Here is a 22861-nt window from a genome sequence, read left to right as displayed (position 1 = left end):
AAAGTTATAATGATGAGGAGTAATAGAACTTTTTGAAGAGAAAGAGGAGTGGTTTTCTGAAAAGAAAGAGTGCAGCTCTAACTTCATTGATACATGAAGGCACGTGGTTAAATCACTTTTCCATTCTAACCTCATATATTTAATTTCAGTACTTCTATATTCTTGGTGACTCTTTTACTTCATGTTTCTCCTCACCAAACTAAGAAATCTTTGTTCTGTAGAGGTAACACTGGAGAAAATTATCCTTYATGCTTCATGAAACTGTAGAACTTCGCTTTTTTGTATGACAAGGTGTGAATATTGTTCTGAACATGCAAGAATTCTTTCATGGTATTTAAAAGTGCAGTTCTAGCTTTAGGCTTTGTATTTGCACAATATGAGAAGACAAAAATGGATTTGATTCTACAACTTAGTACTAATAGATAAACAAATACATCTAAAGCAGACTATGAAGGGACTGAAAGGTTTTGATTGCCTTAAAATGAGTAACTGATACCAATCAAAATAGGTTTGCCAAGAACTTTACTGTAAAGCATTTTACCTGCCTAGGTGACTTGCAGAGCAGCTGAATTAAGGTGAATTCATACGTGATCCATGAGACCTTGTTACTGAGATTAATTTATTTCTTGAAACCAGTGATCCAGAAGAAAGCTGGCAYGTGAAAAATGGAATGTGTTTAGGAGAAGAGATGATACTGATGAGGATGAGTTATTGATTCAGAGTAATCCTGTTGTTRCATAGTGTGGTGTTTAACTTGTCAGCATGCCAGTGAAAAATACACATATAAGACTATTTTGGCAGGAAGCAAACAGTATGAAAACAGATTCATAATAAATAATTAGTTTGCAACATGATGTTGTTATGGCTGTGCTCTGCCTGCTGTCCTCAAAAAGACCAGAGTTTGAGATCATGGGAGGCTGATCTGCTCAGCCTGTCCCTTGAAGTTCCTGTTGAGCTGACAGCTTCTGCTGTGCCTGTGAGGGAAGAACAGCTGATAGCAGGGAACCTTCCTGACAAAGATGTAATGAAATTAAATGTATGAAAATCAGACTAAGACCAAGTSAGAAATTACGGAGTTTTGTTTTCTTTAAAGTGGCACTTACCTTGAGAGCAGCATAAGAATGATAGTTGACTTCTAATCACTGAAGAATTTCAGAGAGGGTGCTTTGTAAAAAACGTGCCTATTTTGGGTGTGCTTTGTGGGAATGTTGTAAAAGGAAAYGGGAGGAAGCTATCATAGGAGTCCTTTTCATTTTGAGAGTTTAATTCTCACTGAATTTGCTGCAATACCACTTGGTAATCAGTATAAGTTTCAGGATCGGCACAGTTGGGTTTTGTATAYCTCTGGGAAAGCCTCTGGCTCTGTACAGGAATGTGCACATTTGTTTTCAGATGATGGCATGGGAARCTGAGGCACTGGCCAGTGACCTTCAACTTTGTCAGGTTTGTTTTATTGAGGCATAATTTCAAAGCAGGATGTTAACTTTTATTATATTATTTCTATTTTCAARCGGATAATATAGAACACTCAGTGTTTGTGAAGAGATTGCCATTTGAGGACTTTTATTTTTGTTACTTTATTGAGATAAGCACAYTTTAATAGCAAGTACTGGCTTATGGTAAAATCTAAGCACTTATGTAGATTAAGTTTTGTTGTTTTTTTGACAGAAAACACAGAAAGAATATCTCTGCAGCTGCATTTAGCTTTAACTTCAAATGCCTCATGGGTTCAGTGTCCCAGTCACCTAGAGCTTATGAACCAGTGTCGACATATCAATATCCGTGTGGATCCGCGTGGTCTGAGAGAAGGACTGCATTACACAGAGGTACTGAAGTATTCACCTTGGAGCAGGACTATGTTCATGTGTTCATGTCTCTATCATCTACTTCAAGAAGTAATGTTTAAAGAAATAAAAGCTGTTCTGGGCAGCCTGCAGAGCRTTGGCACCCTGCGTTCTGCTTTACTGGCTGAATCCAGGGTTCASCATCAGTTACAGGGTGTCTCCTGTAGCAGATACCTTTGAGACTTCAGTAAATACCTGCATTTATATTGTAATGTCTTTGTTTTTAAAACCAAGTATGTTTCACCTCTGSCTCTCTGCTCAATACTCTTACTGAGGATAGAGACCTTTCCTATCCCAAGCTTCATACTAATGTTAAAATGTTTGCATTACACTTGATTGTTTTAAGGGTAAGCAGATCTTAGCAGCTTGCTCTTAGAAAAGATGCTTAGAGTTGTTAGTCTTCTGTAGTATTGATGAGAACATTTTTAGCAAAATCATGACAGAATAGAATAAATTTTCAAAGGGACTTAGATGTGAAAAGCCTGGTTAATTGGAGTGTTTTTTATGAAACAAACCTGAAACTGAAAGATGAAAAGATCTTAATGCAACAGAAAAGATAAAATGATGTATGTTTGGGGCAAATTCTAAGTTGGGAATTAGGCCTAGCTTTTGATATAGGGACTGTCTTTTGAAGCTGAAACTTAAAACATGAGAAGCCATAAACTTTCTTTCCTGTTTCTAAGATGGTAGCAGTTGAAGTGATGGCCTCTTCTCTGATAATTACAAAGATTTGAAGTTATCTGCAGCTGGTTTGAATATAATGGTATCTTTTTCCATTTGACTATAATCAAACCTTAAGTGTCTGTATTTTATTTTGTCAGGTGTGTGGATATGATATAGCCATGCCTAATGCAGGCCCTCTGTTCAGAGTTCCAATAACTGTTGTTATACCAACAAGGTCAGTAAACCCAGGCTTTATTTGCTTTTTCTAAGTTTAGTTAATTTGCTTTACCCAGTTTACTTGCTGCAGTGCCCAGGTGCTGCATGCTGATGGGGACATGCCCCATGCAGAACTGTTGTAGTGAGGAAAGGAAGGAGTATAGTGATGCAGAGAAATAGGATAGTTGATTCTTTCTGCATCATATAAAACCTAGGGTCTCTACAATAAATCACATGTATTTAAAATTCTTGTAAAAAATTGATTGAYTTAGCATTTTTGTGTTCTTTTTTTGATATACAGAGTAGATGAATCGTCAAGCTACGACCTMATATATAAGGATGTTCATTTTAAACCTGGTCAGATCCGAAGACACTTCATTGATGTTCCACAGGGAGCTACGTGGGCTGGTAAGGAAAATGAGCRTGTTGGGCAAACTTACCTTGGAATCTGTGTTAAAGGAAATTCAACTTGAGTAAGAGCTTGAGAATTTTGATTTAAAAAGGCATGAAATGAGTTAGCGATAAAACTCTCTTAATTTGGAATTYAGTGATGGTTTTTGYTGTAATCTGTACTGTGCTGTAATCTGTACAATCTGATTAATTTTCACCCTTCAGTATAGAGTTTTTATTTTTGCTCATCTTTGAATTTGATTGGCTTTCCTTAATTTGAAAGGGTCTTTTTAAGTATCTAATACATGAGTATTATTCACACATGGAACCACTTGCATACAATGTAACTACTTAGTTTCAAAAGTTACCTGCAATCTAGTTTTTTGGGTGAATCTGCTTCCCTTCAWTTTTTTTTGCTTCTTGAAACCTTTTTTCTTTAATCTAGAAGTGACAGTATGTTCGTGTTCATCGGATGTGACAGCCAAGTTTGTTCTTCACGCTGTTCAGTTAGTGAAACAAAAAGCATACAGAAGTCACGAATTCTATAAATTTTCATCGTTACCAGAAAAAGGATCAGTGACTGAAGCATTTCCTGTCTTAGTAAGTTACTTTGAGTTACTTTGGGTTAGAGGATGGGGGGGGAAAGAGAGAGACAGAGCGCAAAAAAAAAAAAAAAAAGTTTTAGTACAAAAGCTTTTATTTAGGTTGRCTGTAAAATTTTATTCACCTTTTCAAAACAAAAAAGTGTGTGGTTGCGAGTTTTTTTTATTTTTTAATAGTAGTCTGTCTATTTTCAAAAGATCTTTAATAACATAGCTCACTCTGTAACAGCCCTAAAGCCTGGGAGAGATTGTGATTTCTATGCTATTCAGTCCTTTACCCTCTTTCRAAGTGGAGGTAGACAGCCCAAAGCTAAGTCTGTCCCAAACAATGGATTATGAATTTAATTATTTCCAACTTAAAAGTCCTCCAGAGTCTATATTCTTATATAAGCAAAGTGTTTTTTCTTCTCAAATATTCATTTTCTTAAGGCACACKCATTTGAAATCATTTGTGAATTAACCAGTTTCCATAGCTTGAAGGAATGGGAAAGGCAAACAGTATGTGAAAGCCAGACCTTCCCCAGTAGTGTGTACTTGTGGTATTCTGTATTTTGCTGGAATAATGAGACAACCTGTTTTGTTAAAGCTGTCTTGTCTTTTTTGGACAAGCACAACRCCAATGGATTCTGTATAAACCTGGATTATTGAAGTAGTTGAGACATAACCAGATGTTTTTGAGCTCTGTTCTTCTTTGATTTCTTTTTCTTTTTTTTTTTGTTTGGGTGTGAGAAAGAGGGAGTGGATAGAAGGAAGAGATGAGAGCTTGTACCTAAATGTTGTCTTTTGTTGTTCAGGCTGGAAAAACGATTGAATTCTGCGTGGCTCGGTGGTGGGCCAGCCTTAGCGATGTTAGCATCAACTACACCATCTCTTTCCATGGCGTGCTGTGTGCCTCTCCGCAGCTGAACATGGTAAACTTCTCTGAGGTCTTGTTTGGATTGTCCTGAGAGTCTTAAGACATATCCCGGTATAAAAATAGCTTTTGTTCTTGTTTGTATTTAGGAAGATGAAAGGTATGTTTCTATGTAATGTGTTAATGTTTTCTATTAAATGTAGGTAAGTTACATGTCAATACACATGTTCAAGTCTGTATTCAGACTTGTATTCTGTTGAGATGCTAGTCTGAGACTCGCTCCTCAGGACAGCTGAGGGCACAGTATGGATGGCAGTGCTCGCCCTGTGCCCGTGCTCACCCTGTGCCCCATGCTCTGGGTGTCCATGCTGGAGCAAGGGGGCTGGACTAGATCATCTCTAGGGATCCCTTCCAACCTCAACCATTCTGTAGTTCTTTGGCATCAGGACTCCGAGGAACCTTTGATACCAAAGGAGTCAAATGTTACTAGAAACATTAGCGTAGAATTCAGAGCCTGCCTTRCTCCTGTGCCTTGTACTATGCGAGCTGGCTTGGCTTCCCCAAGACTGGGATGGCTTGCAGCCATACACTGCCTGCAGCACTAACTAGTGGGRTGCTGTGCCAGTTCCCCTTGGCTCCTCTCTTCCTTCCAGCCAAGGGCCAGAGCGAATCAAAGTTGCCTCATGTAAAATCAGATGTATTTCAACTTTAAGAACAGAATTAAGCAGGAGGTGGACAGGRATGGGGGGCAGTGAGAGGCAGAGAGGAGAAAGCAGAGCTTGCGTTTTGCTGAGGTAGCCAATCTTGAACTGGTGGAACAGGAGAAGAGGCAGTTGTGGTGGACATTGCAGCCTCTGCTAAAGCAGATTCAAACTCCCACACCAGGTTAAGTGCTTAAATTATCTTCCAGAGCAGTAGATAGTCTTGGAGACTAAATAAAACCGTCTGCTAATAAGGCTTTATTTAACTTGTACATTCTAATGACTGGCTGCTGAAGTTTTCTAAGTGGTAGTGTATCTCTTGTAGAGATAGGAGCTTGAGACAGTTCCAAACTCAAATGGTGTTAGTTCTTTTAATATAGGAAAACAGAACTTGCATTGCGTTTTTGAGGGATGCATAAGATTGATATATCCAATGGTCTAAATGCAAAAAAACATGATCTTATACTTTTTTTAGCATGCTTCAGAAGGCATCGTGCGATTTGATGTTCAGTCCCTTTTGAAGTACGAAGACATTGCTCCATGCATAAATCTGAAAAGCTGGGTTCAAACGCTCAGGTAGAGTTTTTGGGGAACTGTTTTGGGAGAGTGAACCAGTTACTCATATGTGGCTAAGAGTAAAAAAACAGCAAAATTCAGGGTAGCATCAGTATTCTTGAGAAATACCAAGTAGATTTGGAAGTATCATGTAGAAAAAAATCCCATTTCTTTTCTTTATTGTTCCTTTTTTAAATTTTGTTACAACTGCATAATTTAAGGTGACTTCTCCCACACAATTTACTTTCCTTGAGCTATTTCTTTCAAAACACGAAAATATTTCTCCATTTCCAGGGGAGATTACTACATTATTATAATATTTTAAGAAATAAATGATTATAAGTTATTTGAAGCCACTGTGTTTTTGAAGCAGTGTTGCAACCATAAGAATTGCCAGATTGGGTGCCTTTTGGGAAGAATGTATTATGTACTGTCACCATGGAAAGATTATCTAAGCTTGACCTGATAATTTACTTTAAAACTGCTGCCTCTTTAGTAGAAATTTCTCAGGGTTATAGCAACTAAATATTGAAAATTTCCAGCCTGTTTTAAAATGTTGTGAATACTGCACTTGATCAGAATATAACAGAACCACTTGAAATCAGGCARGATCAGGTTGACTTTTTCTTTTAAATGGCACTGTTACTTAAAACAAAAACCAAGAAAGCCCTGCTATCAAATTTCTTAGCCTGATTTACGTTTGTTAATTTCACACATACTGATTTGGAGGGAAAGGTTTAGGAAATTTCCTAACCAGAGCWGTAATTTATAAGGTTGCAAAGTTGGGAATTTCAAGGGAAGAGAGAAATGCCACACAGCTTAAGAAGTAGTTTTAGGCTTGGGCTAAGAATCCTGGTCAGACAGTTGGCCAGGATTAATCCATAATTTAACATTTCCCATTACTTAGGCCCCTCATTTGGTACCTGACTGAAACTTCTGGACTTTTGTCCAAAACCTGGAGTTGAGATCACTGGAATCTTGGAGCTGAAAGTACAGGCTATCCARTGCTAGATTCAGAAAGACTAGATTTGAGAAAGAAAGATTCAGAATTTCATAGGCCTTAAGTGAGGAAGTGGTGCCATCATGTGTATTTGTTTCCTTCTTGGATGCTGTTATTTCCWTGTAGTATTTGGGAGATGCTCATCTGACAGCAATGAACTGCATTTAAGAAAGCTAATGAGAAATATTTATATATTTAAATTAGTTTGAAATGGTGACTTGAATAAAGTGTGAGTCATAATACAGAGGAAARTAAGTTCTGAATGGCTTCTCATTAGGTCTCTGAGTTTCAAAAGCTTGGAAGGGAGATGAGTATTAAGAGGGGGACATTGTTGTTGCTCTGTCCTTACAGTTCTTTGTCAGCAGTTCCTATTCGATCCCTGTTGGAGTAGAAATCCTGGGCTGAAGGGACCTGTGCTGTGACCCGGTACAGACCCCACACACACACACCTCCAACTTTCCCATTTGGTACTCTTTGTACTGGAAGAGGTGATGAAGAAGAGTCATGATCATATAATTTCATATGCATGTATGAAATGTAACCTTATGTTACACAAGTCACCCTAATTCAGCTTTTCCTGTATTTCCARAACTGTTTTTCTGCCATCTTGGTATTATTTTGGCCTATAGTTTTTGGTATATAAAGTTTAAAGGTTTGTGTTGCTCTGAGGAATGGCTTCTTCCAACTTTGAAGAAGTTTCTAGATGAGTAGTGTTGGTTGAGCTGCTTCCTTTGCAGCAGGGACTTTTTGCAAAATCTTACRAGTCATCCTCTAAAAGAATCATTCTGTATCAAACAGATATTAAGTAAACTGCCTTTTCTGTCCTGAAAATTACTTGCCATTTGCTCAGCCTGTGAGAAGTGCTGATGGCAACACAGACACTGGAGGTGTAAAGTAACCTGCTATTTTTTTCCTTCATCCTCAAGTCTGTTGATCTTTCCAGTRTATCATGGCCTTTAATTTTGTGTGTTAGATGTTTGCTAAGTTCTACTGGTTTCTATATATGGCAATATCTCTGATGTCAGTAAGCCTTTTAAGCCTTTTTTATTTTTTTCTTTTTAGCCTGACTTCCATTGTAATTGAAGATTTTTTTTTGACAATGTTTGGATGCAGTATTTTAAGAGAAACTTCTGCACATGCTAAATTGAGCAGTATTTCAGAATATGCTTYACCTTTTGGTACAGCACAAATGTGTCTCTTAATGATACCTTCTATTTTTAACTGCAGACCAGTGAGTGCGAAAATAAAACCTTTGGGATCCAGAGATATTTTACCAAATAATCGTCAACTATATGAGATGATTTTGACTTACAACTTCCATCAGGTAAAGAGATATTTTGGTGGCTGTTGGTCATCACCATAGCTACAGCACAACTAAAGCTAAAGTCAGCTTTAGCTTTAACTAGATTCTTGTCAGAAATGGGGCATAGACTCAGAGGGGCTCTCTGGAGTCATTACTGATTTGGTGCTTTTTAAGAGCTGCTGTTGCTTGAAATCGCATGGATTCAGACCTTTTTTTGATTGTTTACATCAGGATTGTCCATGTTTTACTGAACCTTGGAATAACTGTTTTGATCCCTCTTTTTACAGCCTAAGAGTGGAGAAGTAACTCCAAGCTGTCCGCTGCTTTGTGAATTGCTGTACGAATCTGAATTTGATAGTCAACTGTGGATTATTTTTGACCAGAACAAAAGACAAATGGGGTCAGGAGATGCTTATCCACACCAGGTAGAGAACAATATGTTTGTTCCTTACTACTTTCTGATATGAGTTTCATTTCTTTTTGACCTCCCAAGCCTGCTTTTAACTCCCAACAGGTCCTGATGCATAGGTGTAATGTGAAGAACTGCAGTACAAGTGCAGCATCTTTCAGGGTTGTGTTTCAGTAGGGAGGGAATAAAAAGCTACCACCTTTATTTTGATGAAACTTTTTGATGGAACATTTTCYGCTCCCAAGGGAGGTGTGTAATGGCTTTATTTCCCTGAAAAGCTGTTAACTTTTGATTTCTTGACACTTTGACCCATGCTGCTCAAGAACGAAGTTCATGTTTACTAGGTGGCTTTTTTTGTTTTCTTTTTTACAAAGATACCTTTGAACTTTTCTGTTTAAGGTAGAAAGCATCTGTTGAATGGTGGGGTTTTATTATTATTACTTTTTATTTTATTTGAAGTTGTCACAGGTCTGTGTCCCTGAAGGCTTTTCTCCATAGAGGTCTTTAAAACAGCCTTTTTAGATGTTACAAATTGTTACTTTCTGTTGCTGTTTTTCAAAGGGTGCTTTTTGACTAGACTAGTAAATATTGTAGCGTTTGTGGGGATCTCTTTCATTTGGAAAGACAGTGGGTCTGAATTTTATGCAGGAGAAGAAAAAGATGTACTGGGAAAAACTGTGCTTAGTTCTTGTTTTTGCCAATTATTATTACTAACCTGAATTCACACTTGGACTTCATCAATCTGATGTTAATTTTGATAGATTGGTGATTCTGGAATCACAAATATTGATCCACTTTATTTCATGTCTTCTGAATCTTCTAAATTAGATTCACAGTTTGAATTGCTTAAACTGAACCTACATTTTTAATGTGCTATAATATCTAAAAATCACCATAATAGTCTGGTACTTACACTTAGTGGACTGCTCTGTGCCTCTCTAATGTTATGCATTACAGAAAAGTTCTTAAAAAAAAAAAAAAAAAATCACAATTCATAAAGCCAGGAAGAAATATCAACAGGAAGCATGACTGTATAATCCAATGAAGTTGGCAGAGCAGTTATTAACAAATGTTCCTCTTCTCAGAGCTGTTTGATCCTTTCCTCCTCTTTGTGGTTTCTCTTATGCTGAGAAGAAAGTCCTGTTGGGATGCATAAGAGTTCCTTTGAGAACCATCGGTTGTGTCAGAGGATGAGCTTTTAAAGATGTTTCAAAGTGATTGTTGGGCTTAGATCTGACCAAGACGCCCTTGTGTCTTGTAAYTTTTTAGCTTAAGGGAAAACATCTTATTTCTTTATGCTCTTCGAGGCCTGGTGGACATTGAGCGAGAGTGGTCAGGATTTTGTTCTGGATTTAAGTTATGTCTTATGTTACGTTACGATATTACGATAGATTTCCATGAAAGGAATGGTGCAAAAGTCTGAGACCTTTGATACTGATGCCGAAAAAAAGAAAAAAAGGCCTGAAATGTTCTGACTCTCTGAACCTTAGCTGTTAATGTAGTGTGAGAACAGTCACAGCAGTTGTATTTCATTTATTGCTATACAGGCACAAAGTGCACAAGTTAAGAGGAAATGATTACTAAATTGCTATGTCTGGCTAAACAGCAATTCAATAGTCTGGGTGTCATGGTGGAGTAGGAGTAAAATAAGGCTTACTCATCAAAGCCTGCAGGTTCTACCTTGTGTACTGCAGAAGCAGCAGCAAAGTCCAACCTAGCATATGGCTGCGCAAAACACTCATATAGGGCCCTTTAGGCTGGTAGAAATAACACTTTCAAAATTAAGAATCTGCTCCGTTAAGTAAAAGTGGTGTTRTCTGTGTATGCCTCCGTGCATGTATGTGGAAAGCTCTGTGGAATTGGAGCAAAGCTTCTCTCAGGTCTTCAAAGAATAGTCCAAAATCCGAAAGAAATACTGTGCTCCTTAGTGTGGAAAAATGGTGTGAGGTTTGAGAGGGTAAGAAGTGATCTAGATTGTGGAACTTCAAAGTTGCACAGTAACCTGCAAGTATATGGGGAGAAGCTTGCTGAAGGTTTTGAACTGCAAATTGAGCAAGATATCTGTTCTTTTTCATTTGAGCAGCTCTTATGTGTTGTAATAGGAGAAAATGTTGCCAGACTGCTTTGTGTTCTGTAATGAACTCCTTTTGGCCACTCGTTACAAAATGTGTTTTGATTTGGTCTCAGAAATTTTGAAATAGACCATTTTCACAAGATCTTAAAAACCAAAAGCCTAATGAATTTTGAAAGACTGAGCTGCATATATCATGAAAAACAAGATGTTTCTTTCTGGGTTTCTACGTGTGTGATCCTGTATTTAATCTTGACACTTACAAGAACTTTTTTCTTTCAGTATTCTGTGAAACTGGAGAAAGGAGATTACACCATTCGGTTACAAATCCGTCACGAACAGAACAGCGAGCTGGATCGCATCAAAGACCTTCCATTCATTGTTTCGCACAGGTTGTCTAATGCCTTGAGCTTAGATATTTATGAAAACCACAGCCTTGCTCTCTTAGGGAAGAAGAAATCCAACAGTTTGACATTACCACCAAAACACAGTCAGCCCTTCTTTGTCACGTCTCTACCAGATGACAAGTAAGTTCTTGGGGTCCTTTTTCTGGTCTGTGTATATACATACATACGTGTATATATGTACACACACATATCATATATAAAAACATCTGTATACATGTATATCAATATATGCTATATATTGATTTGATGTATTTGATAATATATTGATATATTTATCAAACTATCTGGCTCCAAACCAAACTAAAGCAGTATCTGTCCATCTAGACTTGATGATTCCTCCTGTGTTGCTCGGTCAGGGTTTAGGTTCTGTTTTGTAGTCTCAATGGAGCATTACTGAATCTGTTTTTTATATTGAATTTCTTTATTTAAATAGAATCCCTAAAGGAGCAGGACCAGGGTGCTACCTCGCAGGAGCTCTTACACTATCTAAAACAGAACTTGGAAAGAAAGCTGTGAGTATTTGAAACAAATGATAGCTGCTTTTTTCCGAAAACTTTYGAGCAGAGGAATGGCATGCGAGGAAGTGTTGTAATTTCTTGCTTTAATACTTGAAAGAGCACTCAATTTATTAATACACTTTAGAAGCAGTTGTTTTATTTAAAAAAAAAATTGGAGTAACTTCTAGTTGTTTTATTTTCATCCTCTAATTAAATACTAATTTTTCTGAAATTTGAAACCTAACTATTCCTTGGCTGAAAGCAAGTCTCTAAAACTTCTTGAAACAACTGCTTTTTTTTATTGGCGTGGAAGCCTTCAAAAATGGTTTGATACAATTGCTTAGTTTAGTATCATTTTTGAATGGATAAAAATACAAAACTCCACGTATTTTGTTTGATGCATGTTGACTCTCCAGTACATGTATATACTCTTCCTTGCATGTGTACAGCTCTTGACAAAAATAAGTGCTTTCTTAATGCCTACATACTACTTTTACAAAGTATGAGGCATTCGGTTGATTCAAAATGCCTAAGCAAATGTTCTTACCTACTGCACACTCTGTTGTCAACCACTAGTGCAATTGTAGGCTCCAAAAGGATGTATTTATGGTGAGAAAAAAGCCTAGATTATTTTTTGTGYTTTTTCTTTGGTTCTTGTTTTGCTCGTAATGCAACATCCTGTAAAAACTGTATTTTAACTTRAATTAGCTTGCAGTGCAACAGCATTTAAAGTAGCCAGATAACTCTTTGTGTGGATCTGGTGCTAAGATATCTAGGAGATTCATTTAGGCATTCCAATCTATTTGTATAGAAGATAAAAACTGAGAGTCAACTTAAATACTCATGAAGAGTCAACTTAAATACTCATGATTGGCAGTAATTTAGAGGCAGTCCATCTGTGGGACTATATATTTTTCTGAATGTGGCTGAACAACTTGTATCTGAGCATTTGTTTTCAAGGCGTGTGCTTCTGTGAGAAGGTGGGTGTATGTTACCCTTTATGTCTCAGTGAATAAACAAGTTTAGTTCATTAAATCTGAACTAGTTGTAATCAAGAGGGAAAGCTAACCCTAGGTGAAATTGCAGGTTAAGTAATGTTTGCTGAGAGCGATATATATGTAGGAGGCTGTATTTCTAAGGATGGAAGAAAAATAGTAGCTAGCTAAAAATTCTTAGTGTAATTCGATTGCTACAAGTTTGCAATATGCTTTTTTATAAAAACCATGGAAAATTCATTGCAGTAGCAGAGTTCAGTTTCCCTAATTTGAATGCTGGAATTTCTTGAACATTCAGTTATAATTCTTGTTTGCTTTTATTTTAAAAGCAGGGAACTTGTATACAGTGATTTCTTGGATAGGAAGCAGTAGTTCGCAGGTATTAGTTATTAAATTTCTTTTATTGGCGATGGAGAGAAMGAATAGAGCTTATACCGAGAGAAATTTTTGATGATGTCTGTCTCCCATTATGCTTTAAAGCGTTATTGTAATGATCATATTTCATTGGAAGAAGATTGGTACTTAATAGTGTTCAGTTCTGCTGCCTTCAGTGAACTTAGGTGTGCACCTGTAGAGCAAAAGGAGAAATAAGCAGCAAAGCTGTCCCTAGTTCACCAAGCAGAATGTGATTTGAGGGGAAAAGTATTTGATTTCAATGTGGTTGTTACAAAATAGAACAGTGCCACTAAACAGTCTGCATCTAAAGTCTACAGTTTTGAAACTAAATTTCTMTAATTTCACTAATTTGAGCTAAGTGGTTAACAACACTTGCTTGTTTTACAGGAACAAGAGACTGTATACACCATAATGCATTGTTTTATTAACTTGAAAAATGGGAAAGCGCATGCTTTAAGAGCATGTTTGATCATAAGAGTTTAAACATCTGTAGGCTGGAAATATAACCATAACTGTATGGAGAAGGTGTCTCCATCCTGTGGTGTGTGCATGTATTCTTACAGTATGTTATTCTAACTCCCAGGGGCAGTCTGCAGCAAAGCGACAAGGAAAATTTAAAAAGGTACTGAATGCTAGTTTTTGAAAAAGATATACTTAACTCTTTTTTTGCATATGATTTAAATTTGTCTACCAGTATTGATGTCTGCCTCACCTTAGATTAWTTGCTTCAGCACCTTAAGTGTCTCTACTGGTAGAATGACAAAACACTACTGTAATATAAGTTAATTCAGAAACATGAGCATCTGGATACTTGTGCATGTGGTAATTAGTGCTCTAACTTTTMTTTTTATAAAATACTTGAGAATCTCCACTGTCTGTGGTCAAGACCTTCTATAGGAAATGTTTYTAGCTGATCCATTCTTTTGCAAATGAAGAACTGAAGATGAATGTAACATTTTGGTATTATATTGGGGGGGAGGGTGTGTATATATATTTGATTCTACATTAAAACTACTGAATTGGGAATTGGCTGCCATCATAGTAATAGAAAACATGTTGTCATAAAACATTTTTAGCAGTGATGGAGTTGATGGGAAAACCTCTTAGACCCTGCTTTAGCTCTTACTTGAACTGAGTATAGCTATGTTACAAGCTATTATAGACTGAATATATCTGTTCATACTGGTGGTAGAATTCACAAATAATATATTTTAGCATACCTGAAGTTACTTCATTTGGAGGGAAAAAGAGTGAGTGCCTGTAACAGTGTTTAATATAATGCTTTCTCAAATACTTACATTCGCTATTTGAGTATTCTGCTCCCTTGATGGGGTCTGAAAAAGTCTGAGGTATTTTTGCTTTTTTTTCTTGGTGCCTTTTTTGTTCTTCTTTGGTTAGAACTATCTCTATAGGCTGTCACTTATTGGACTGTTTTGTTTTTCTGACTTTCTTCATTGAAGTTATTTTTACATTCTTTTGTTTCCAAGATGTGGTTTTTGGGATTGGCAGCCAATTGAGTCATGATTTTTGTTAGAAATACAACTCGGATATCATGAATAACACTTTGATGGTTGGTACTCAGTTGGTAACTGAACCTTTGTTGGCTGCCTTCRTTTGATCTTGATATAATATCCAAATAGGAGCATAGTTAGGCTATATAAAAAGAATTTAATGCATATTTCTTCTCTTATTTTTATAGCCTAAAGTAATGTAGATCACTTTTTGAAATATTTTAAATCCTTTCTGAATGCATGGTTTAGTGGGTAGAGTATAAGGTTTTCACTAAGTGAATCTGTGGTTGGGAGTTAATGTTAACATTTAAATATTTTAATTGAATGTGCAGGTGAAAAACTTCTTGCGTAGATCTGGGAGGCCAGGTTTCCTTCAGCTTGTAGAGCAGAACCTTTTGAGCCCTGAGCGGTATACTCACCTAAGTCAAAATAAAAGTTCCTTTTCTAAATACTTCTACTTTTTAAGAGACATCGTTCTATTAAACACTGCATAAATAAAACATGCTGTCTCAGAACATTGATCCATAAGGACTTGATTACAGCTCTTCCTGAGACTGCAAAACTGCAGGCTGCCTAGTTGTCAGGTTTTGAGTATTTACCRTGTTCTCTTGCTTAAAAACTGTGCCCTGCAGAATTATTTTTTCATGCTAGGAAATATTTAGCCCTCTTCTCTTGTAAGCTTAGGGCTGTTTGCTTACAGATCTTGCTTTAGGGATGGGCTTTCCCGGCATATCGGTGACTAGTGGAGGCATTCTCCCTAGCACCCTCATCGTAGGTTACATCTGTGTGCATGGCACCATCAAAAACCAGGGGTGGTCTTTTCTAGCAGTTAAAAAACTTTTTATTTTGTACAAAAGCATTTCAGAGATAGGTTAGGAAATGGCAGCCTAGTTTTTTTCCCAACAGGACTTTACATTTTTTTATAACCAAACAAGAAAAGTAATCAACTTCTTTTTGTGGGTTAAGTGGGATCTTTATCTTACTAACCACATTCAGCAGGGTTGTCCACCAAAGAGCTGTTGATACCTCCTCCTCCCTTCTCTACCCTTTCCTCTCTGTGGAAGGGACTGTGTAGATATTAGATCCCATTCAGGGCTCCAAGAGGAAATGTGTTGGACAGCTTCCTTTTGATATCTAACCTCACACTCTACTTTCTAATCACTTTCTAACCTTTAAAATGAGGATGAACCCTGTGYGTTTGATTAAATCTTGTATGAAATTTGCAGGTGACTTTGAGAAGTTGCCTTATTTTCAATTAAGGTTAGTGTCATAGAAATAGTGTGTTAAATTATTTGCAAGGTAAAGCAGTTGCAAATTTAACTGCAGTCTGCCATGTGCCTGCATGGCATTTAGTAAATGGAAAATGGGATAAGGGAAGCCTTCTTTTAAAGAGCTTATTGCTCTGCGAAGTTTTGCTGTGAAATTCTTTAAAGAAGGAATAAGGATAGTTCATATGTTTTTCCYACATAAAGTATCAGTGATTGAATTATAGGACAAAAATTCACATCTAAATATTTAAGGAAATGTAAGGGAGTATTTAGGCTTTTAATGAAATTCTTTAGGAGATGGCTGTTTGGAGGRCTTGTGCTTCTGATATGCATCGAGTCTATAGTTCTAGTAAAAGCCACTGAGGCAATAACAAAGCACTAGCAAGGGGGCTGCCATGATACAAACAGACTAAAATTTGAATTAAAAACTGCTTAAACAGCAGTAAACTGCTTTAATGGGTTGTGAAAAGAAGCTTTTTCCTTGCCTGACCCTTTGTGCTCAGTGGGGACAGTGCAGCTGGCTGGACGCRGGATGTTGGCGTTCGCTCAGGGCTGGCAGTCTCTGGCCCGTGGCAGTTCCCATTGCCAGTCCGCGTTAGAGGTTTCGCTCCTCCGCTGGATGCTGCCTAGTGCAGCCTTGTGCTTAGGCCTCCTGAAAAAAAGGTGCTGGCAAACGGGAAGTGACTTCAGTAACTGACTGTGCCTAAATTCATACAGCCCAATGAAAGTATTAAAATTTGGTATTGCAGTAGTGAACTTGCTGCTGTCATTAGCTCACTTTAAATTTTAATCAGCCATATTTTAGCCATCTTGAATAACCTCTTTTTCTAAAAGGAGTGCTGTGTCTACTATAGGTTATATGTTAAAGCCAACTATCTGACTTAACTCACGGAAGGGATGTACACGAAACTGCTGGTACCTGGTCTTTCCTTTAAACCCAGGAAAATAAGTGTCCTGAGGGACAGACTCTTTGTCATGTGAATACTTTCYAGGAATCCTTAGTGTCTGTAGGCATTGCACATTTTTGGGGATGCTTGAATGAGCCCCTTATTTTCCTGCTCAAAGAAATTTCATCAGGTTGTTTCAGAAGAGACTTTCCAGAAAAAGACTTGGCGAGGGGATGGTGCAGCAATTGGTATCTCGATACTGTTTTGCCTCTCTCATGCCCTTTGAAAAGCTGTGGGATTCATTACCATGAATCTTTGTTATATGGGCAAAGAAATTCTCTTTTACTCTAAAGGCAATGACAGCGTCATTCTGGGATCTTCAGGTGACTAAGGACTTGCAAAGACTTGMATAACTAATTTATGTATGGAATGATGAAAATGATGCAGAAGCCTGAACTTTTGACTGTAAGAAGTCTGCCTTACAGTCTTGTGGTAGTTTAGTAGAATAGACATGGACAGTTTTTTTTTCGTTAAGGAAGAATGGTGTCTTTGGAGAAGGGAATGGCTGCTGGAACACATTCTGTTGGGTGCTTCTTCTGATGGGATGCAGGGAGAGGTGACTTTTCTACCCTTTTCAGTGAACTCTTTTGGAGAAAGGAAGATGCTGAGATTTTAAGTTTTGTTTTCCTTTTAATGCCCGTGGCTTGCAGTGCCTGCAGGACCTCATGGAACGTATCTAGCTGGGAGAACTGTGATGGGGTTACTGCTTGTTGATGATCTAGCTGTGCAGCAYGAGTCTCCTGCATGTCAGTGTTCATCCGCATCATTCTTACTGAGCAAGACATGAGTATCAGTAGAGAAGGGATTTAAAACCCACCTTAAGCTGCTAATTCAGACTTTCTTACCTAAACACGTTGGATTTGCCTTTACAAACTGCATCTTGCTCTCTACTTCTCTAGTTACCATAGCCAGCACCTGTACCCCTGCCTGCCCCCATGACCCATTTTGTCACACTCTGGCCTAGCAGTTGCTGGAGTCTTATCTAGATACCCTAACTAGTCGTGTGCTTCGTCACATGCCCACATACAAAGTCGTTCTTGTAGTGACTGCAATTTAATTTTTATTACTTCTATTCTCAACTAATTTTAAAAAATAACTCTTTACTTGTAAATATCAGTTTCTGGGTTCACTTGTTACTACAGGTTAAATACCTGGAAGAATKGCTTAAAGGAAAAGTGATGTCAGTTTGTCAGTTTATAAGCGATATATTCAGTATTCAGTAACCTTTGGCAAGCTGCTGTTCTACTTAAACTGTCAGCCTAAATAAAGATATTGGACATCACTCTTCTCCAGTAGGTTCTGAGTTGTGGTGGTAGAGGCTATTTCAAGATTATGTTCAGAAGTTACTAATAATTACCTTTTCACCCACTATTTAAATGACTAAAATCATGTACAAGATCTCATTTATTTTATTGTAACACTGACTTGATTTATGTGAAATATGTTTATACACATATTTTAAAATTGTTGGCATGAAGAATTTGATCACTGCATAAGTTGAACAGAAAACRTTGTAGCTTTGAGTGTTATAACACTCAATGCTAGAAGGAGGATTTAAGTTTAAGTAATCTTTTCTGTGAAATAGCTTATATAAATAATTGGGCATGTGCCCTGAGTGTTTGTAGAGGACCTTGTTGAAAAACCGCAAAACTGAAAGCAAGAAAAAAGAAAAGTCCCCAGCAATTGCATTTATTAGAAACAATGAGTGAARACTAATGCTGACTTAATCCCAAGGTTATATGTAAATTATCCTAGGAAACGGGCTTTAGAACATAGTCTGAGATCAATTAATTTTCTATTCTAAATGTCTGTAACTACTTTTTTTACGCTTATTGCTGGGTGGCATAGCATGAAGCTGAATTATAGTGGTATAGAATTTGGAAAAAAAACAACCTCTTATTCTGTGTACTTAAATACAAACACAGATGGTGTTGAAAGGGGGGTGCAGCAGCAAACAGGGAAACAATTGACTGAATGTTCAGCTAGTTCAGTGGGCTTGTGGAAGAAATTCTCTCTGAGGGGCAGTACCCTTGTGTATCTCAAGGCAAATTCATGTTTATGCTGCTGTTACTTTTAGAATTCAATCTATTTTATTCACTTGTTTTTTCAGACTTCACAGGATAAGGTCTTTAACTGATTTTATTCCTCCATCTTTTAACCGAGTTATTTACCTCTTAGATCAACATCTCTCTCTGATACCGTAAGGTATATTACATAAATTACCTAAATACAAAAATGTCAAACTGAGAGTTAGTTGTTCTTCTCTTATACTGTAGTTATACTGTGCTTATACTTGAATCCTTGTCTTGCTATGAAAAGTTAAAGCAATTTCTGAATTCACAACGCTAATGCTCTTCCTCTCAGAATCTTTATTCAGCGTCTTTATAGCTCAGAGTAGTTACCTGCTATGATTTAGCCTTTTTTATAGCATCAGAAAAGTATGCTGTATCCTGCTTAATGTGTGTGTCTCTTCCCACTTCCAGGATGTTCTTACTGTTCATTATCATCTGATACCATCACCATCAAAGAATAAAAATGGCAGCAAAGAGAAAGAGAGAGAACCAGAGAAAGAAAAAGATGTAAAAGAAGAATTTGCTGAAGCTTTAAGAGACCTAAAGATACAATGGATGACCAAGTATGTCTGCTGACATAAAAGTTAGATTATGTTTAGTGTTCTAGAAAAAAAGTGAAACTCAAACTTTCAAATCTGTACTTTTGTGTTATGTCTTTCAGGCTGGATACCACTGATGTATTCAATGAGTTGAAAGAAGCCTTTCCTAATCATCTTCCGTTGTATGTTGCAAGACTTCACCAGCTGGATTCTGAAAAGGTTATTTACCTTTTTAACACTAGAGATTTTTCTGATTACATCTGTCCAGCCTAAACAGATTCACAGATTCACAGAATATTTAAGGTTGGAAGGGACCTCTACAGATCATCTAGTCCAACCTTCCTGCTCAAGCAGGCACRCCTACAGCATGTGGCACAGGGTGGCATCCAGGCGGGTTTTGAAGACCTCCAGAGTAGGAGACTCCACAACCTCCCTGGGCAGCCTGTTCCACTGCTCTGTCACCCTCACAGGAAAGAAGTTGCTCCTCACCTGGAGACGGAACTTCTTGTGYTTYAGCTTGTGGCCATTACCCCTCGTCCTRTCGCTGGCCACCAGTGAAAACAGCTTGTCCCCTTCCTCCCTGCATTCTCCCTTCCTGAACTTATACATATTAATCATATGCCCTCTGAGCCGTCTCTTCTCCAGAGAAAACAGGCCCAGCTCACTCAGCCTCTCTTCATACGAGAGATGTTCCATTCCCTTAATTACCCTGGTTGCCCTTCTCTGGACCCTCTCGAGAAGCTCCACGTCCCTCCTATACTGGGGAGCCCAGAACTGCACACAGTACTCSAGGTGCGGCCTCACCAGAGCTGAGTAGAGGGGCAGAATCACCTCCCTTGACCTGCTGGCAACACTCCTCCTGATGCAGGCCAGGATCCCATTGGCCTAAACAATTGAATCTTATTTTTTTCCTTTTTTTAAATATTTTGTCTTCAAGTAACAAAAAAAAAATAGTTAGATTGTCAGCAATGTAATTGTCTGCCTTCCTAATTAGCAGTGTTTTGTTTTCCTGAGAGTGTTTGGAGGGGTAAAAAAAGAAAAAATAATTGTACATATAGTATGTCTGCATATCACTCCGTTTTCAGCTGAGCATGTGCTGTAAACTACCTTAGTACTTTAGACCACAGCACTGCCATTCAAAGTGGAGATGCCCACGACACACACACATCCTGTTCTGCTCCCCTGCTGGTAACTTGTTGTAGTGTAACTGCTTGCCAGCCGAGGGCACCAGGTCCTCGAGCTCATGCAGCTAAGTGCACCATCTGTCTCTGTCTTCAAAAATGAGAATGATGAACCACTAAAACCAGCATAGGTCTACCTCTGGGTATATGTGGTGTTGTTTTTAAACTGGAGGATAAACAACTTCATGTGTGTGTTAGTAGTTTGATTTTTTTTCCTACATTTAGTTCTTTTGTCATTCTTTTGTCCTCAATTCCAAAGAAACAATGACTGCTACCAGTGTTTTTGAAGATAAATTCATCCTGAGGTGATTTTTCTTTTTGTAAAATCTCTTCACTTGGGTACGCACTTCTCTTTTTTCAGTAAAACTCGCTACGGATGTGTGAAATATTGATAATGCAGACTTCCAATGAGTTGTTTTCTATCAGAAATTGGAGAAAGTGAAGAAAAGGGCATGTTAAATTACCTAGTGTTCTTTCTGCCTACCTTTGCAGTTATTCTAATAGAATTTAGTGTGTTTTTTTCTATTGATAATACTTTTACTTTCCTTTTCATAGGAACGAATGAAAAGACTTGAGGAAATTGTTGAAGCTGCAAATACTGTAATATCTCATATTGATCAGACAGCGTTAGCAGTTTATTTTGCTATGAAGACTGACCCCAGACCTGATGCAACTACTATAAAAAAGTACCTACCCAGTAAATATTTTTTCTTGCATCCTATTTCTGTAATCTATATATTTTATCTCTGCTCATAAAAATTTAAATGACTATCTTTCTGAATAACTTCTATTATAGTTAGAAGCTGTTTTTTCATAGTTGTTCTTTGGCCATATTTTCAAATTATTTTGAAATAATTTGACCATATTTTCAAAGTTGGTTACAGCATCATTTAGTTCTGTTATGTATCCAGAATACAGAAACACAGAAAATCGGAAACCTTCTGATGTTTTTTCTTTTTTTTTGCTTAAAAACACCAAGTAAAGTTAACAAGGATGTCTTCAGAATTTAAATATGTCAGCAAAATGGGATATTAAGTTCGTATTAGACTGTATCAAGTCAGAGGATTCACTAAAACTTGCATATGGAAGTGTTTATTCAAAATGCAACGTGCATTTTCAAAATACTTTAACAATTTTAATATGGATTTGAAGAGAAAATTGGCAGCTGCCTTCCAAGTAACTGCTTAAAAAAGATTTTATTTATGGAAAGACTGTGACCATGCTAATCTTATTTTTTATGCTTTCCCTCACCTCTACTGGTTCTAGATTCTTCCTCTGAAGTATCATCTTTAGAGCAATATATTTGGGTATTTTGAAAGTGATGACCTAATCTGGAGAATAACTTGTGGACTTTGCAGTATTTGATATTGTACTCATTTCATCACAAAAACAAGAACAACAAGAAGAAATCAGAGTAGGCACATAGAAGGGGAAATACACATTGGTGGATTATATTAGATAAAGTACTATATTTGAATTCTATAACTAGTCTATCTGTTCTAGCTTTTTAGAATATTCATATACTTTTCAGTTAGTGATTTAAAAGTGAAGCTGTCACCTAATAAATTTCATTCTAAACGTTTCTCAGTAAGTTGACTCATTAGATCATGTGGTTGAATTTAATATCTGAAATTGAACACCAAATTCAATGGTGGTATAACTGCACGTAGTTCCTTTGAAGTCAGCAGAATTGTATCTGCTTAAGTTAGTGCTGGATTTGACTCTGTTTATAATGCCAGGAACTGTAAAGCTGTATTGCTAGATGCTGGCCTATTCAGTTTTGGGATCTTGAGTTGCCCTTTCCTTAAGAAAGGCATTTCAGACTTCTGAGACTCACTGTTCTAATTATAGTTTCTGCAGATTGTTCTTTACAATTAGGTTAAGCAGTTATAAATAACTTTGTTCTGAAAATGATGTTTATGGGCTTATTTTCCTTGTGTATGCTAACTATTTTTCCCATTTTAATTCTGTAAAGTGGAGGTTCTGTCATTCTTATTGATGTGTCTGCAGTAGGGCCTTAATTTTCATGCTTTTTCTGCTTCCCTCCTTCTACCTCCTCCTCCCAGTGAAATGGAAAAACAGAAGACTACTTTAGTGGATGCTCTCTGTAGAAAAGGAAGTGCACTGGCTGACCAGCTGCTTCATCTGCAGGCCCAAGATGGGGCTGCTTCCAGTGATGCAGAAGGAAAAGATGGGGATGAGACCTGCTCAGAGGCTCTGACAGAGACATTCTGGGAAACAACAAAATGGACTGATCTTTTTGACAGCAAGGTAAGAAAGCAGATTGGTCATAGCTTTTGTCTTTTGCATGATGGGTTTTTTGATGGTCTCTCCCAGAATTATGCACCACCTTTGTGTGCACTGCCTCATACATCCCTCCTCTCTACTCTTYCTTGCCGTCCCCCTGTTTAGTGCTTCCTTAATGACCTTTCTTCATAGAG

The 22861-nt window shown here is 37.4% G+C and overlaps 1 protein-coding gene across 3 annotated transcripts in view; it reads left to right on the top strand.

Annotated features, from left to right (window-relative positions):
- TPP2 (tripeptidyl peptidase 2) overlaps positions 1-22861 on the top strand; it is a 48434-nt gene that overhangs the window by 16752 nt on the left and 8821 nt on the right. The window contains exons 14-28 of one of the 3 annotated variants that reach the window (XR_003250181.1): positions 1669-1826; positions 2666-2742; positions 3025-3131; positions 3559-3713; positions 4510-4626; positions 5745-5845; positions 8052-8148; positions 8415-8552; positions 10890-11134; positions 11448-11526; positions 13486-13524; positions 19112-19263; positions 19362-19458; positions 20976-21117; positions 22487-22691. Coding sequence is in view for 2 of the 3 variants with exons in the window: in XM_026044042.1 (XP_025899827.1) it covers positions 1669-1826; positions 2666-2742; positions 3025-3131; positions 3559-3713; positions 4510-4626; positions 5745-5845; positions 8052-8148; positions 8415-8552; positions 10890-11134; positions 11448-11526; positions 13486-13524; positions 19112-19263; positions 19362-19458; positions 20976-21106; positions 22487-22691 (1898 nt within the window). In the remaining variant the exon portion in view is untranslated. The remainder of the gene's footprint in view (positions 1-1668; positions 1827-2665; positions 2743-3024; positions 3132-3558; positions 3714-4509; positions 4627-5744; positions 5846-8051; positions 8149-8414; positions 8553-10889; positions 11135-11447; positions 11527-13485; positions 13525-19111; positions 19264-19361; positions 19459-20975; positions 21118-22486; positions 22692-22861) is intronic. The other 2 variants (XM_026044042.1, XM_026044043.1) reach the window with 2 other exon arrangements.

The sequence above is a fragment of the Nothoprocta perdicaria genome, unplaced genomic scaffold, assembly GCF_003342845.1.
Source record: "Nothoprocta perdicaria isolate Ctin4 unplaced genomic scaffold, notPer1 scaffold_348, whole genome shotgun sequence".
In the NCBI taxonomy this organism is placed as follows: Eukaryota; Metazoa; Chordata; class Aves; order Tinamiformes; family Tinamidae; genus Nothoprocta; species Nothoprocta perdicaria.
Note: the sequence above shows the minus strand (reverse complement) of the source record. Positions and strands in the feature narration are given on the sequence as shown.